Source organism: Anser anser (assembly GCF_964211835.1).
Source record: "Anser anser genome assembly, chromosome: 17".
Lineage (NCBI taxonomy): Eukaryota > Metazoa > Chordata > Aves > Anseriformes > Anatidae > Anser > Anser anser.
Genome location: NC_139738.1, coordinates 1,290,649 through 1,305,304, shown reverse-complemented (window position 1 = coordinate 1,305,304; position 14,656 = coordinate 1,290,649). Strand labels below are relative to the sequence as shown.

Below are 14,656 nucleotides of genomic sequence, written 5' to 3'. Positions count from 1 at the left end.
GGTGTAAGAACCTCTTAGCAACACTGAGTTTAAACACCCCACTGGTCTGCCTGATCTCTCAGAGACGTCTCAGCTGGGGTGGAGGCAAATACAGGACGCACAAACCGCCGGGCGAGCTCAGCAGCCATGAGAGGTGCTCAGGTGGTGCTGAGCGGAAGAACCTCATCTTCCAGACCTTGACAGTGCTGGTACTTGGCAGCAAAAAAAAGCCATTTAAACACATGAATAACTGCTCTCACACACAATTTCACTGAGCCCTGCCTGAAGGCACTGCTGACAGGGCGATGTCCAGCACACTGGGTGAAGGCGACCTCTTGGCTTCTGTCTTGTGAATGCATCAATAAGGTTACGGTCTTGCTTGCAATCTTGCATTATCTGTCTCTATTTTTTGTACCTGCTACTCCACTGAAAGCTCCAGCCCGCGCAGAGACATGGCACTTTATCACCCGCGGGCAGGGCGGGAGGTGGCCCCAGGCGCGTTACCTTGCTGGCACGTGGGGCCCGTCCACCCGGCCGCGCACAGGCACCGGCCGCTGACGTGGTCGCAGGTGGCGTTGTTGGAGCAGCTGCACGGCTGGCTGCAGTCCTCGCCGTACCTGTCCTCCTGGCACGCTTCAGGGGATCAGAAGTAGGCACAAGAGTTAATACCGGTACGAATTACGGCGTCAAGGCTCCTACTATGGTCCCACTTGTCCAGGAGAAGAACCAGAGACTGACTGACCAAAACGGGCCCTGGCTGCGTTGGGCCGCTTGTGTGGCTGGGTTTTATGGTGTTACACGGAGAAATAACGTGTGTGGCTGACGTTCAAACAGCCAGACACACGTGGGCACTGTGGTTATCCTTAATGTTACCACATTTATCTGCTAGGACGCCGTTCTGCTGGGTGCCCAAGGCATCGCCACGTTCAGCAGCAACGTGCTCAGCCCCCCAGACAGGGGACATCCGCCAAAAGAGCCCCCCCAGGGATCTGCTGCAGGTAAACACCAGGAAACCCGGGCCCAAAGCACCCTTGAATTGTTTTAGTCTACAAAGCTTGGGTAAAGTGCGTGTAAGAACAGAGCCCCTTCTGAGATTTTTGGCATTCCCTCCCCAGAGTCCTAACGGATGCGGCACAGGACATCGCCCGTGGTGGCACTCGGATTTCTGGGCACACGTGAAAACAGCTGCAGGAGTGACAAGGGCTCCGCCAGCATCTCAGTGCCTCCCTCGGAGCCTGGGATAATGTGAAGTTATGTAGGGCACGGGATGGTGGGGGGCACGCTCTCCGTTTGGCAGGGCTATTCTTAGCGCAAAAATACAATCAAAAGGACACGAACTAGAACATGCCTCTGAGAGGGAAGCCAGCAGGGCGGCGGGGGGCTGCTATGTCTGCTGACAATCTCCTTCCTCCCTTGCAGAAAGATTTAAATGCGGTTCTTAATGCCCTGAGCACAAGCGACTGCATTAATTCTTCACGCCTGATGCCAGAGCAACAGCAAAGCTGCGTGCATCCCGCCAAAAAAAAACGCGTCCACTTTTTTTTTTCCACTTTTATTTTTGTTTTTCCCTCTCATGTTTGGGTCATCGGTGCCAACACGTCATAAAAAAAAAAAATGCAGAATATTCTGTGCAGTGAGAATTTCTTCCAGGGTGTTTATCTTTGGTTGTGTACTTTTGTCAGCGGTTTCAGCTAAACACATGCACATAGGAAATGCATGTGCACAAGCACACACACGCACACGTATTTGTAGCTGAGGCAGCTGGCGAGGCCGTGCGAGGCCACGCACACTGCGGTCTGCACAGCTCCAGGCTCCTCTCTGACGTTGCTCTGGGCGAGGAGCAAAGCCAGTTCCTACTGACGGACACCCTGAACCTACTGCTGGAGAGCTGCATCGCTGCACTTATGCTTTTTGATCCAAATACTTCTGTGCCACACAGAATTAACTTCCACACAGAGACAAAGAGATGACCCTCTGCTCTCTGTGCCCTACCAGTGCAGGGGATGGCCAGGGCTCCACGTGCAGGGCCATGGGGACACCTACTGTGGCTGTATGACACTAACTGTGGCCGTGGGACACTTACTGTGGCCGCAGCGGGGACCGGCCCAGCCGGGGGGGCAGCGGCACTGCCCCGTGACGTGGTCACAGCTGGCTCCGTTCAGGCATTCACAGGCTTTCCGACACTCGATGCCGTAAAATCCGTCCGGGCAGGCTGTGGAAAACACAAGAGAAAAGTCCCAGAACATCTCCATGCAGAAGTCCAGCACCAGGAGAGCTCCTGGTGAAGTGTAGTGTACCAAGGCCCGGCGCACAACATGTGCACACACGCAGGCAGCCGGGCACACTCTCTTGTCTACGTTTGGTCAGTCTTTTTTCTTTTTTTCCTTTTTTTTTTTTTCTCCCCCCAGACCTTTCCCCTTCAGAATTAAAAGCAAAGACTTAGCAGCTTGTGGGCATGCGGCCACCCCCGTCACCACCCTGCTGGATCCCCTGTGCCGTGAGGGGGTCCCAGGAGGATCGCAGCCCCTCGGCGAGGGGACCGGGGGCTGTGGGAGCCTCCAGCAGCTCGCGGCCCCCGGGGCGGGTACGTACGGTGCTCGCAGAAGGTCCCCCGCCAGCCCGAGCTGCACGTGCATGCCCCGCTGACGTGGTCGCACGCAGCCCCGTGCTCGCACTGACACCGGTGTCGGCAGCTGGCCCCGAACCATCCTTCTGGGCACCCTAGGAAGCAGAAGCAAACGGCATTGAGGAGCCCAGGAGCTGGGCTAAGCAGGGAGCTCAGGCTGGGAACAGGAAAACAGGCTCTGGCCACTGATTTTCTGTAATCAGGGGGCTCCTCACAGCCGTGTACCCAGAGCACCCAGCCACCCACCGGCACAGCACCACGGAGAGCCACGAGGACTGCCCTTCTGTGCCCAAAAGCCTCCCGCAGCACCCACCTTACACCTCCCCAAAATGCCAAGAACCCAAACCCGTGCCCTATGCCCTGGCCTGGGCATCTCACTGGCCACACTCACGCTTCTCGCAGCGGACACCGGTGTACCCAGCGTCGCAGGCGCAGCGCCCCGTCACCGCGTCGCAGCTCCCGTCGCTGCTGCTGCAGTTGCAGGCGTTGGCGCAGCCGGGGCCCCAGCGACCCCCGTCACAGGCTGCAACGGGAGGAGCACGGCCTCAGCGCCACCCCTTGTGCAGCCCCTCAGTGGGCAAGGGCACGGGAACAGCTCTTCTTCCCCCTCGGGGTTTTATCCCATTGCTTAAAACAGAAGGCAGAAGGGCTAATAAAGGGCTAACGGGGCTGTGGGTCTGCAGCAGATGCTGCGGGGACCGAGGGAGTGATGCTGCACGAGTGTGGGATTGCCGTGGTTGATCCTTGGTGTCCCCTACAAGCGATGCGCGGTGAGCAGAGGGCACCGTACCTCTCTGGCAGTCGTGGCCCGTCCAGCCGGGCGCGCAGCTGCATGTCCCCGTCACGGGATGGCAATGTCCCTCGTTCCCGCAGCTGCAGCTCAGCTGGCAGGCAGGGCCATACCAGCCGGGCGGACACACTGCCAAGGCAGAGACACGAACCACAAACCTGCTGTGAGCCTGGGGCACGGCACTCGCTGCCACCACCCCAGCACCCAGCACCGTGACCCCAGCACTCACCGTCCTGGCAGCGGCTGCCGGTGAAGCCCGGAGGACACACGCACGCTCCCGTGGCGGGGTCACAGCTGCCGTTGTTGGCACACTCGGGACACAGCTCCTGGCAGCCGAGGCCCCAGCGGCCTTCGGGGCAGGCTGGAGCAGAGGCAGAGGGGGCACGGGGGGCTCAGCACCTGCACCAAGCAGTGCAGGCAGGGCGAGAGCTGCCAGCTGGAGGCAGGAGCCGTGCCGGCTTCCTCCACCCAGCAGCACGGCAGGACCACGGCGTGGTCCGAGCACCCCGAGGGCACGTCAGGAGAGGTGCTGCTAACCGAGGGGCTGCAAAGCCCCGGGGCAGGGGGCTGGGACCTACAGCAGAGGGGTAAGGGTGAGACGGCCGGTTTCTTGTGAACGGCGGTGGGTTCCCTGTCTTGTTCGTGCCCAGGCTTTATGCAACGCCCGCGCTTTTGTTTGGGAGCACATGGCTAGGAGTAGGGACAACACTGTCCCGTTTGTTTTATAAACAGCACGGGAGTCCTCAGTAAGTGCTGGTCTGACCTCACGCCAGGGATCTCATGTCAGTTTTGGATTCGCATCTACTGCTGGGGAGCTACAACTGCTCCTTGCTAGGAAATGGTGTCTCTGGCCAAGAGCCCTCAGAGCCGTTGTCACACTGCTAGCGAGCACGCTGCTCGCGCTTCCAAGAGCCGCCTTCAGCTGCGCAGGAGACTCAAACTGCTAGAACTGATAAAGGCAGGGCAGGACGCCTCGTCTCAGCGCTGCGGGGCCTGGAGCCAGCTCAGACTGCACGGTGAGCGCCGCGCACACGTGCTTTTATTGCTCAGTCGAACTATTACGAGCAGGACATCCATACAGGACTAATAACTTCCAGCTGCTGTAATGCTATATAAGAGCGTAAAAGTTTTTAATTTAAGATTGTCTCGTTTTCCAGCAGTTGAAGGCTAATTTGGTGAAGGCAATTAAAAAATCCACAACTGTAAAGAATGATTCCTTGCCTATGCTAAGGACTGCAACAACTGAAAATATCTTCGTCTTTTTTATTGCACTTTGTTTGCTTCCTTGCTTGTGCTCCCTTCAGCTCCAACAACAGAGCTAAACTGAGGCTATTGTTCAAGACTTACCATCAAAAGCTGCATTTTTTCTAAATTTCCATGGAGATGGTCCTAACCGCATTAGATGTTTTTAAAACGAATTTTACCAGAATAAAAATAACAGCCCTACGTAATAATAACAGCCATAATAACAATAATAGCCCTGTCACCTCCTCACCTTGGGCACAGTCGTGTCCCGTCCAGCCCGCCGAGCACACGCACTCCCCGGTGGCGCGGTCGCAGGGCGCCCCGTTGCAGGAGCAGGGCAGCAGGCAGCCAGCTCCGAACCTGCCTTCCGGACACTCTGCATCGAAAACAGCAGTGGGAGAGCCGTGGGTTACCGAGGTGTGGTTGCGGAGGGACCATTCGCAGGCAGCCAGCAGTCAGAAGCCCTGGGTGCTGCGAGACATCCGCTCCCCAGCCCCTGACCGAGGCGCTGCCAACCCGCCTGGCGCGGCAGGGACCCTGGTGAAAAGCAGTAAAGAAGGAGCATCCTCACCCAGGGGAGGAGTAAGCGCTTCTCCTTCTTGCTGCTCCCAGTGCTAGAGTGATGCTGCTGGCAGGAGAAAGCTCTGTTTGCTTTCTGTGCCCAGTGATACTGTCAGCAGCTAAACGCATGCAGGCTGAGGGTCTCAGGCCCAGAGATGCTGAAAACCTAGCTGAGCCCCCCCCCCGAAGCAGTCCATGCTTGCAGTCCTTTTCGCTTTCTGAAGCCAATGTTTCAAAAGGTTCTGGCAGATACAAATGCACCAGCATTCATAATTAATGGAGGAAAAAGCACACTAGCTTGTAGATTTCAAGTGACACAGTGGAGTTTTTGTTATTCCTGCTCTGTGCTAATTGATGGCAGATGTTTGTCTTCACCCTTTAATCATTTCCAGATCCGAACAACAGCCAAAAGCCTACTATTTCTATACAAATATTTGTGTTATTTCCTGTGACTCCCCCCTACAGGCTCAAGCTCCTTTCTTATTCTTTTTAAAAATATCCCTGGCCGAACGCGCCGAGCCCTGGCGAGCTGCGGCTGCGCGGGCACCGAGCGTCCCGCCACGTGGAGGACCTGGACCGGGGGCTTCCCGGGCTGCCGCAGGGCCACCAGCATCTCCCCTCCTTCCTCCGGCCATGCTCTGCAGAGGGAAAGCCTGTCTATGGAAGGGGTGACATTAATGGTCGCAAGGGGAGGATTCACCTGCGGCACCATCGCTGTGCCCGCGCTCCGTCGCACACCAGGCTCTGCAGCAACGCCAACGAGCCCAGAAGAAGGAGGATCAGGACCACCCCTGCCTTCACCAGGGCCAGGCAGATTGGGCAGCACGGCTCCTGCTCCCCGTCCCTCCCCATTGCACGTTTGGCTGCCCAGTGCTTCATTTCTGCCACTTCTTTTCTTAAACCAGAAGCTAAGCTACCCCATTCCTCGGTACGAGGACGTTAGGGAGGGAGAGCAGACTGCAGGCATGTGGCTTAGCAAGAGAAACTATTTGCTGTCATTTGCTTTGAAGAAAGAACAGAGAACCAAGATTGATATTACCAGAAGTAAAACTTGTTTTGTTTCCTCGGAACTGCTCGTGACAATCTGCAGCTTTTGCTCTGACCAACAGAACAGCTATGTTCTATCAGCTATGGTGTTGTGCAAGATAATCACATGCTAGTAACTTAATTAGGCTAATAGTTATAATTTCTGGGTTGGGTGTGGATGGAATGTTCGGGCAAATGTAAGTCAGTGCAGAAACTCCTGGGATGCTCGGATCAAAATTCAGATGCCAAACACCAGCTCCTGGGTGCAGCGAGTCTTCTCTGAGTGCAGCACGTCAGACACTGCACGAGTCCAGCCTTGCACATTTTCGCTTGGATCCCACCAGCTGAAGTGTGACTGAGAAGGAAGGAACCTCACGAGATGGGAGCATGGTTTTCAGTGGCTGCTCAGCTCCGAGGCTGGCACAAGCCATTATTTTCCAGGAACTGTGTTCGTGCTTTGTAATCATCACCTCAACTTTCACACCAATGACTCATTGCCTTTAGGTACACTCAAACACCTTCGCAGGAAGACAGTCGAGCTCTCTGACAGCCCACCTATCTCCCAGGATCTTAAAAATCTGCTCCCTCAGTGCTATACTGCATGCCCAGAGCCGTGTAGTTCAGTTATCACACTGCCAACTGGCCTTTACGTGAGGAGCAGAGAGCTGCTCTGGAGGGTTCATACAGAGGCAGAAGCTTAAATCCTAATATGAATGAAGAATTAAATTTTCTTTCACACTTGCAGATCAAATAGAACTTCAATACGGGATAGCGAACAGAACGGAAAATATGATACCATTCTCCTGGGGATTGATTGCCTGGAAGCAAAAAGACATCAAAGGGAGGAAAAAAGATAGCTAGATAACTATCACCTTCATCTGCAAAAGCAGAGATGCCCAAGTGGCAGGATAAAGCGAGACCTTGTTCTTTTCTGAATAAGGATCATTATGCCTGCGAATTCCTGTTTCCCTGCTCTTCAGAGATCACAGGCTTTTCATAAAGACCTGCGAGTGGCAGCTCTTGTGTCATCTGAAGCCATTTCAAATTTCCACTCACTAGATCTGGGCTAGGAGGTCTGAAAGTCGGGGAGGAAATGTGGAAGTCCTTTCATGTTGTTTTTGCAAAGGAACAGTTTGTGTGTGGGAGGAACACGGGGTGTACACGGCTCCTCGGGAGCGTGCAGGCTGGGGAACCTCGGAGTGCTCCAGCAAGAAGCAGGAGCTTGGGACACTGGTGGCGTGAGAGATGAAACGCCTCCAGCTGTGCTTCTGGAAGTCACAAAACCTTCAGAGAAGGAAGGAAGAAGTAATCAGGAGCTAAGTGCTGGGCCCCTGCGGCAGTGTCCGTGTGTCATGGCACAGCAGCGACCACCCGATGCCAGGTGAGCATCGCTAGTCCAGCAGCAGCAACTCTGATCTCTTCCAAGCAGCATCACACAAAAATAAGCTTATGTTTGCCTTGCAGGGCCCCCGCTCTTCACGTGGCCTTACCTTGGTCGCAGTTGTCCCCATGGTAGCCCTGGGGACACTCCTTCCTGCACTCTCCGGTGACGTGGTCACAGGGCACTTCTGGGGAGCAGCTGCATTTCTTCCTGCAGCCGTCTCCGTAGTAGCCAGGGTCACATTCTGTTAATGAGGAGAGTTGAAAAGAGAAGGTCTGGTATTAGAGGCTGGGAGAGGCAGGAGCACTGTGCAGCACCCTGCCGAGCCAGCAGCTGGGCACAGCTCCAGCACCTGCTTTTACTGCCAGGATCGCTTCCCTCTGATAACAAGTTCTGCTCCTAATCGAAGCAGCCAGAGGCAAGAAGGTCTTAGGAGGACGGAAAGTGAGCCGAGCTTTTCCCCAAGGAAATCAGTTAGGGGAAAAGAGGCTGCGGGAGGAGGGAGGGGGATGACAGTGAGCGCTCCTGGACAACTCACCCTTCTCGCACCGCGTGCCGTGGTAGCCGGGCTTGCACCGGCAGGAGCCGTCCCTCTTGTCGCAGTCCTGCGTGTTCTGCTGCACGCACTGGCACTCCTCGGAGCAGCCGGGGCCGAAAGCCCACTTGGGGCAAGCTGGGTGGGGAGGAGGAGGACAGCAGGTGACACAGAAAGCCAAATATCACAGACAAGGGACAGAACCATTGCCACCACCCAGCACTGACCCTTCCCAGGGAAGGAACCTAAAGGGGCTGTAATCTGAGAATAATATTCATCTCATAACGAAGGTAAGGACACGCATACCTAGATGGCAGTACCGTCCGTACAAGCCAGGATCGCACAGACAGGCGCCATAAATCCGATGGCAACGACCGCGGTTGGCACAGTTGCACTTTTTCCTGCATTGTTTCCCAAAAAATCCTTTAGGGCACCCTGGTAACGAATAAAGAGAGATTTTCTGGGAGGATGAGGAAATGCGGGCCTGTCATTTTATGTCCATCAGAGCACAGGAAAAACACATAGCAAAACCAGAGCCGTATGCCATGAACTTAGGCAAAGTGTGCAGCGAGGGTGGAATTGCTTTCTGACCACAATGTGCCCGTGTCCCTGTGCAACAGGGGATGATAAGAGCGATCAGATTCCCTGCATCAGCTCCAAATCGAGCCTGTCCCTGTGGCAGTACAGACTGCCTTACTCGCCTGCCCTTCTGCAGCCACCTGCGGTGTCCCTGGGGCACCCGTGGGTGCTGAGCCCGGCTGGGAACGGCAGCGCTGTGCTGGGCACCTGGCTGCAGGGCTCCGGGGAGCCGGCTCCGCCGTACGTGACCAAGTAAACCATGAGGCTGTTCCTATCGATAGGCAACAGTGGTGTTTGGACTACTAAGGGAATACACGGATTGCTCTTTCTCTTTCGTGCTGAAGATCCTAATATTAGAAGCAGATGGCAGACGCTCCGTGCCAGCAGAAAGCTGCAGCCAGCGTCTGGCCAGGCAGCACAAGCCTTCCCCTGCGGCAGCAGCGTCAGGCTGAAGAGCAGCAAGTGCCACCCTGGGACATCGCATCACTTCTTCGCTGCCAACGTTAATATTACCTGCCTGTTCTTTCCCTGTACCCCTCAATCACCTCCTTCCTACAGAGAGAAGAGGTCCGGGTACCTCCAGCATTCATTTATAATCTGCCTCGGTCTCCTCCTTCAATAATAGTTTCCATATGCTCCGAACCGTTTGTCTGCAGCCACTCTGTCTGAATCCCTTATTGTCTCACTGCTTCTGTGTTTTTAGATTGTGACCACCAGATTTTAATGCTTTGGGAGAGAGAAACACCGAGCAGGGATGGAGCAGGGATGCATCGGGGTCCCTCAGACACTGGGATGATCCAACGATGCTTTCAGCCAGCAGCTCCAAAGGGACCAACACAAGGCTCTGTGGAAAACCTCCCAAGGCCCCAGAGAAGCCCAGCAGGAACATCTGACGGCAGCAGGGATGGCTGGGCACCCGCTCACCAAATCTCAGCAAAGGCGCTGCTGACGCGTGGAGAGAAGGACACGTAGAGCCCCGCTGTCCCCCCCTCTGCCCGGGCTCTTACCGTCCTCGCAGCGGGGCCCGGCCACGCCGGGCGGGCAGCGGCAGGCGCCCGTGCTGGGCTCGCAGGTGCCCCCGTTCATGCAGCGGCAGGCCTGGCTGCAGCTCCTCCCGAAGGTGCCGGCCGGGCAGGCTGGGGACGGATGGCAGAGGTCAGCGGGATGCGGCGCTGCTCCCGCGCCGCCGGAGCAGGGCAGCAAGGGGCTACGGGCTCGCAGGCGGGGAGCAGGCTCGGCTGTTTTTGGCAGCAAGCGTTTTGCCTTCTTGGGGCAAAAGAGCAAAGAGCAAACGGACTGAGGACATCGGATTTTCATAACTTCAGTTCCTTACTTTGGTTGCAGACATAACCTACCAGCAGACCTTATCTGGGCCACTAGAAAAGCAGGTTAATTCTTTCTCAAGCACAAGAAGGCTTCTACTTATGGCAGAAGCTTATGGGAAGGGACACTGAAAGGGTTCTTATTAATACTGTAAATATTTTTTGCATATTTTGAATGCAAAGCCTAATACACTGGCAGTAGGTTTACATGCAGCTGGACACTAACTCAGATTTAACACCAAATATGTATATTTGCAGGTTTGACCCACAGACTAAAATGCCTTAGGGTCTATTTGGGAATGAGAAGTAGGAAACTGGGCGTTTTGGCTGGTGCCTGAAAGTCAGGCTTTGCCAAGATAAACACAGCAAATAAAAGAGAAAAAATAAAGAGAAGCAAAGGGCTCCAGTGCTACATCTGGCCAACTGGAGGTTGGTGCATTCTCCTCTTTTTCGCCTCAATTTTGGCAGGCAGGGCTGGCAGGGCAGCCGGCCTGCCCCGCTGCAGCGCCACTCACTCTGGTTGCAGAGCAGCCCGCTCCAGCCGGCCGGGCAGTCGCAGCCGGTCCCCTCGGCATTGCACGTGCCCCCGTTTTGGCAGTCCTCGCACGTCAGGCTGCAGTCGGGGCCGAAGGTGTTCTCCAGGCAGACTGCAACAAGAGGAGCCGTGGTGAGACACCATCCCCAGGGCTGCTCCAGCAACACGGGGAGTTTGGGCAGAGAAACCCTGATGTTACAGCCCCCAGCAAAGCTAACAGCGTCTATGCTTTGCACGGGGTCTGTGTGCACAGAAAGGGTACCTGATGTATGCTGCCGGTGTGCCCAGCACGTGTGGTTAATTCTGGAGGCTTACAAGTAAATGTATACCATTTACCACTGCTGTGAAATGCCCACCAAATTTTTCTGAAAGTGTGTGCTCTCCTCTTGCTTCCATCTCTTCCTCCTCTTCTTCATAATCCTCGTTAAAGAGCTGGGTGAATTCATCCCGCAGGATTGCGACGTGAGGGATCGGGCGGATAACGGGGTGCTGAGCATCCAGAGCTTCCACTGGGTCATCTATGGCTAGGGAAGCAGTCATGGAGATTACAAAATCAAGGGGTGGAAAGAGGAAAGAGCTCATCTGAGGGGTGGATAATGGGGCAGAACCTGTGTGATAAGACGGGAACCAGAAACATCTGTATGGGGCTGGTGCATCTGATTTGGCTCTGCCGATCTCTACATTGACACCTCTAAAATAGAAATCCATCCCTTTCTTCCACTCAGACTTTTGCAGCTTGTTTGCTTGTTTTGGCTAGAACGTGGCACAGCCAGCTAAGTGAGAAACTTTGCTCCTAGCCTGGATGGGCAGCTCAGGGTAACTGGGACCGCTACCGCTCCATCACCTTTGCCCTGCAGGCTTTCTGGCCAGAGCCACTCAGCTTCCTTGAGTTTTCAGATAAGTTAACCTTTCTCCAGATAATTTAACAAGACTGCCCATCTAACAAAACTAAGCAATGCATTTCAGCTTGGTCCTCCTTTAGGAATTACTGTGTGTCAGCTACAGATACCAGCTCCCTTCCTTTGCAGGGCGACAAGGGTTAAAAGTCATGCAATCAAGCTAAGCACAGGCACTTGGAGCAGGGCTGGCACAGCTATAAAAGTGGGCAGGGCACGGCAAAGTAGGGCTGGCACTCTGCTGGGGTGGGGAGGCATGGGGTGCTGCTCCTCTGGGTGCAGGCATCACAAGCTCTGCCAGGAACAGGGAGCTGGGCAGTGCCTGGGGGTTATTTGGAGAAGAGGATGGGTGCTGGGTGCCCTGCTGAGCGAGCTGGATGGCAGTGTGCTTGGGGGTGTGATAAGGAGGCCACCACTTAGAAAAAAATCCTCTGTTTATTATAAGGAAAAACTGTAGCGGTGGGTGACTGGAAAGGGTTAGGTCCTTTGGTTAGTGTGGGGTCAGGACTGCAGGCTACAATAAATGTAGCTGTACCAAAATCCCTAGGCCTCTTTGAAAAGCTGTGTGTGGCACTGCTGAAACAGGCACGGTGCTGCTGGGGAGTCTTCTGCTGCTGCTCACGAGAGCAGCGAGTGTCTGCACGTGTGGATCCTGTGCCCCATGGGGATGGGGTGCTGGCAGTCTGACACGCAGCACTTACAGATGCAGCCCCTTCGGTCTTCGTCCAGTTTGTATCCAATCCGGCAGCTGCACTGGAAAGACCCGAGCTGGTTCTGGCACGTGTGCTCGCACACGCCGTTGTGTGAAGAGCACTCGTCCACATCTAGAAAACAAGGGGGTTGCTGCGTGTTTGCAGAGCAGTGAGCAGGCTGGCAGCATCCCCTTAGGGGCTACGTGAAGCCAGCTGACCCCAAACGTTAAGGGAGGCTACCAAGTGACCAGGGAGCCCTGGGTTTCCAAATATCGAGCACTAAGCTTTAGCTCACTTCTCTGGGTAGTTGTGTAGAAGCAGGTGGATAAGCTTGGTTTTCACCTGTGAAGTGTTATTGGAGAGCTTTCCTAAGGAAAAAAACTCATTAGGAGGACATAAAAGCCCCACATCCATTCTGCTGAGAAGGCTGCTCATCAGAGCCAACAGGATGACTGGGAGAAACTGGAAGAAATGCCTGGCTGTTCACGAGCAGGTAGGACAACTTCTTGTTCTCTTTATTACAAGATTGCATTCGTCACTGAGTTAGCTGGGTTTTATAAAGATGCTTTTTCTCACCTATATCTCTTCCATGGTGAAGTTTTTGGCAAATGTTGGCTCCAGTATTGAACAGACTAATTTCTGTGAATTGCTGATGCAGTCAGACCTGGAGCAACTCCCTCTGAGAGATCCCGATTTGAATTCAAAGGGGGTTCAGAAAGCCCCATGGCTACCCTACAGTTGTGGTGGCCTGGTGTGGGGGTTAATTAGTGGAGTAGCCTTAACTCCTACCGAGGCGAGGAGGCTGACAGAACAGAGAAGCAAACCAGATCCCCTGCTGTGCCTGCACCTCGCCATGGTGCAGCGCCGAGGCGTGCAGGGCCCCACAGCTCTGCTTACCTTCACAGCCACAGCCATCGGTGCTGAGCCGGTACCCGGCATGGCAGGCACACTCGTAGCCTCCGGGGTAGTTGTAGCAGTCCTGGTGACAGCAGTGAGAACCACTGTCACACTCATTGATATCTAAATGAAAAGCAAAGGGTGCTGGGTGTTAGTATACACCCAGCTCTGCGGTGCTGACAGTAATTGTTAAAATCGCTCCGTGACTAGTTCTGGTGGATTTTTGCTGATCTGTCACAGGCTGAGCTAGGATTCGTGCTTTCCTCTTGAAACCAGTAAGCTTTGTGCTAACAGCCCCCCCCACAATGTGCTCCCCAGCCAAGGGGGCTCCTCAGGCCTGGGGGAAGCTACCGCGGCTGGCAGCCTGAGGTGGCTGGGTGCTCACAGGGGGGTGGCTCCAGCCTCAGCAGGACCTGGCGTTTGTTTTCTGATTTGCCCTGTTACAAACACGATATACAGAAAGCTGGGAGCTGCGTGCTTCCTCCCAGCTGCACAGGAACGTGCCCACCGGTGCAGGAGAGGTCTGGTGGGTGAGCACTGCAGTGAGTTTTGGGCTTGGTTATTTTCCCCCAGAGGAATGCTCAGGGTAATGCAATGTCGAGTGTATACATCCACTTCATGGCACTTAGAGCTCAAGGTGGGTTTCACCCTAAGCCTCTCCTCTAACACAAGTTGTATAAGTGATGGGGTTGAGCTATGCTAGTGCCTTACATCGCTCACTTGGAAATTACACTGCTCACTTTAAGGTAATAGGCCAGGCAACGCACTTCATACATCACCCCTTCTAGATGTAGGCTTACAGGTTTCTGAGATGTGAGCCGCTGCATCTGCCAACACCTTCCTAGGTCTGTTCTAGCAGGAAAAGCTGATTAGCTCTGAGGTCAACAGCCACTGTCCCAGTAGGTCTTAGTGAACCTCTTCAAGCTGAGCAGCATCTCATCTCCTTTTATTTGGTGTCTGTTTCTAGCCTTGTTAATTTGCTTGTTTTGTAGCATCTAATCTGTGGGGGGATCCTCATTACTTGAGACACATTTGTAGTAACAGAAAATGCAATGTTTCCCTTGCCTTACCAGTGCATGTCTTCTGGTCCTCCTCAAGCTGGTAGCCAAAGTTACAGGTACAGACTGGGCCAGAGCTGGTGTGGTGGCATGCATGGGAACAGCCACCATTGCTGGCTTCGCAGCTGTTCACAATCTCCATTTCTATCCCTGGAAAAATGCGCACTGGTTAGGATCCTGCAGTGTTTGCTGCGCTTGGTGCACGCTGGGCAATGCCTTCACTTCTTGAGCCCCTTGCGTGGGCCTTTTTGTGCTCGCAGTCCTGTTGAGGCCAACAAGCTGCAGCAGGGAAAGGATGAAAATAGCTCTGTACAGGGGCCACCACCGGGCCGGGAAGCCCAAATAACAAAAATAAACGGACGGATCCCAGGCAACGCCCCATGCGGCCTCTGCGGGCCTGACTTGTGGGGCAGGCTCTGGACAGGCCCTGAGATGAAGCAGACTGCAGACAAAGCTGCTTCCATTCCTGTCAAGCTGCAGGATGTGCTGCCAACCAAAAGTTGGCTCAGCCTTCTCTAGTACAGCGCTGTTCCG

General features: G+C 54.7%; 1 protein-coding gene across 6 annotated transcripts in view; it reads right to left on the bottom strand.

Annotated features, from left to right (window-relative positions):
- MEGF6 (multiple EGF like domains 6) overlaps window positions 1–14,656 on the bottom strand; it is a 77,279-nt gene that overhangs the window by 6,437 nt on the left and 56,186 nt on the right. For all 6 annotated transcript variants that reach the window (XM_083802550.1, XM_083802551.1, XM_083802553.1 and 3 more), the window contains 16 exons: window positions 14,135–14,272; window positions 13,065–13,187; window positions 12,177–12,299; window positions 10,936–11,103; window positions 10,560–10,691; window positions 9,730–9,858; window positions 8,450–8,578; window positions 8,147–8,281; window positions 7,718–7,852; window positions 4,891–5,016; window positions 3,625–3,756; window positions 3,396–3,524; window positions 2,997–3,128; window positions 2,572–2,700; window positions 2,063–2,191; window positions 484–612 (listed from right to left, as the gene is read on the bottom strand). In XM_083802550.1, coding sequence (XP_083658676.1) covers window positions 484–612; window positions 2,063–2,191; window positions 2,572–2,700; window positions 2,997–3,128; window positions 3,396–3,524; window positions 3,625–3,756; window positions 4,891–5,016; window positions 7,718–7,852; window positions 8,147–8,281; window positions 8,450–8,578; window positions 9,730–9,858; window positions 10,560–10,691; window positions 10,936–11,103; window positions 12,177–12,299; window positions 13,065–13,187; window positions 14,135–14,272 — 2,118 coding nt within the window. The remainder of the gene's footprint in view (window positions 1–483; window positions 613–2,062; window positions 2,192–2,571; window positions 2,701–2,996; window positions 3,129–3,395; window positions 3,525–3,624; window positions 3,757–4,890; window positions 5,017–7,717; window positions 7,853–8,146; window positions 8,282–8,449; window positions 8,579–9,729; window positions 9,859–10,559; window positions 10,692–10,935; window positions 11,104–12,176; window positions 12,300–13,064; window positions 13,188–14,134; window positions 14,273–14,656) is intronic.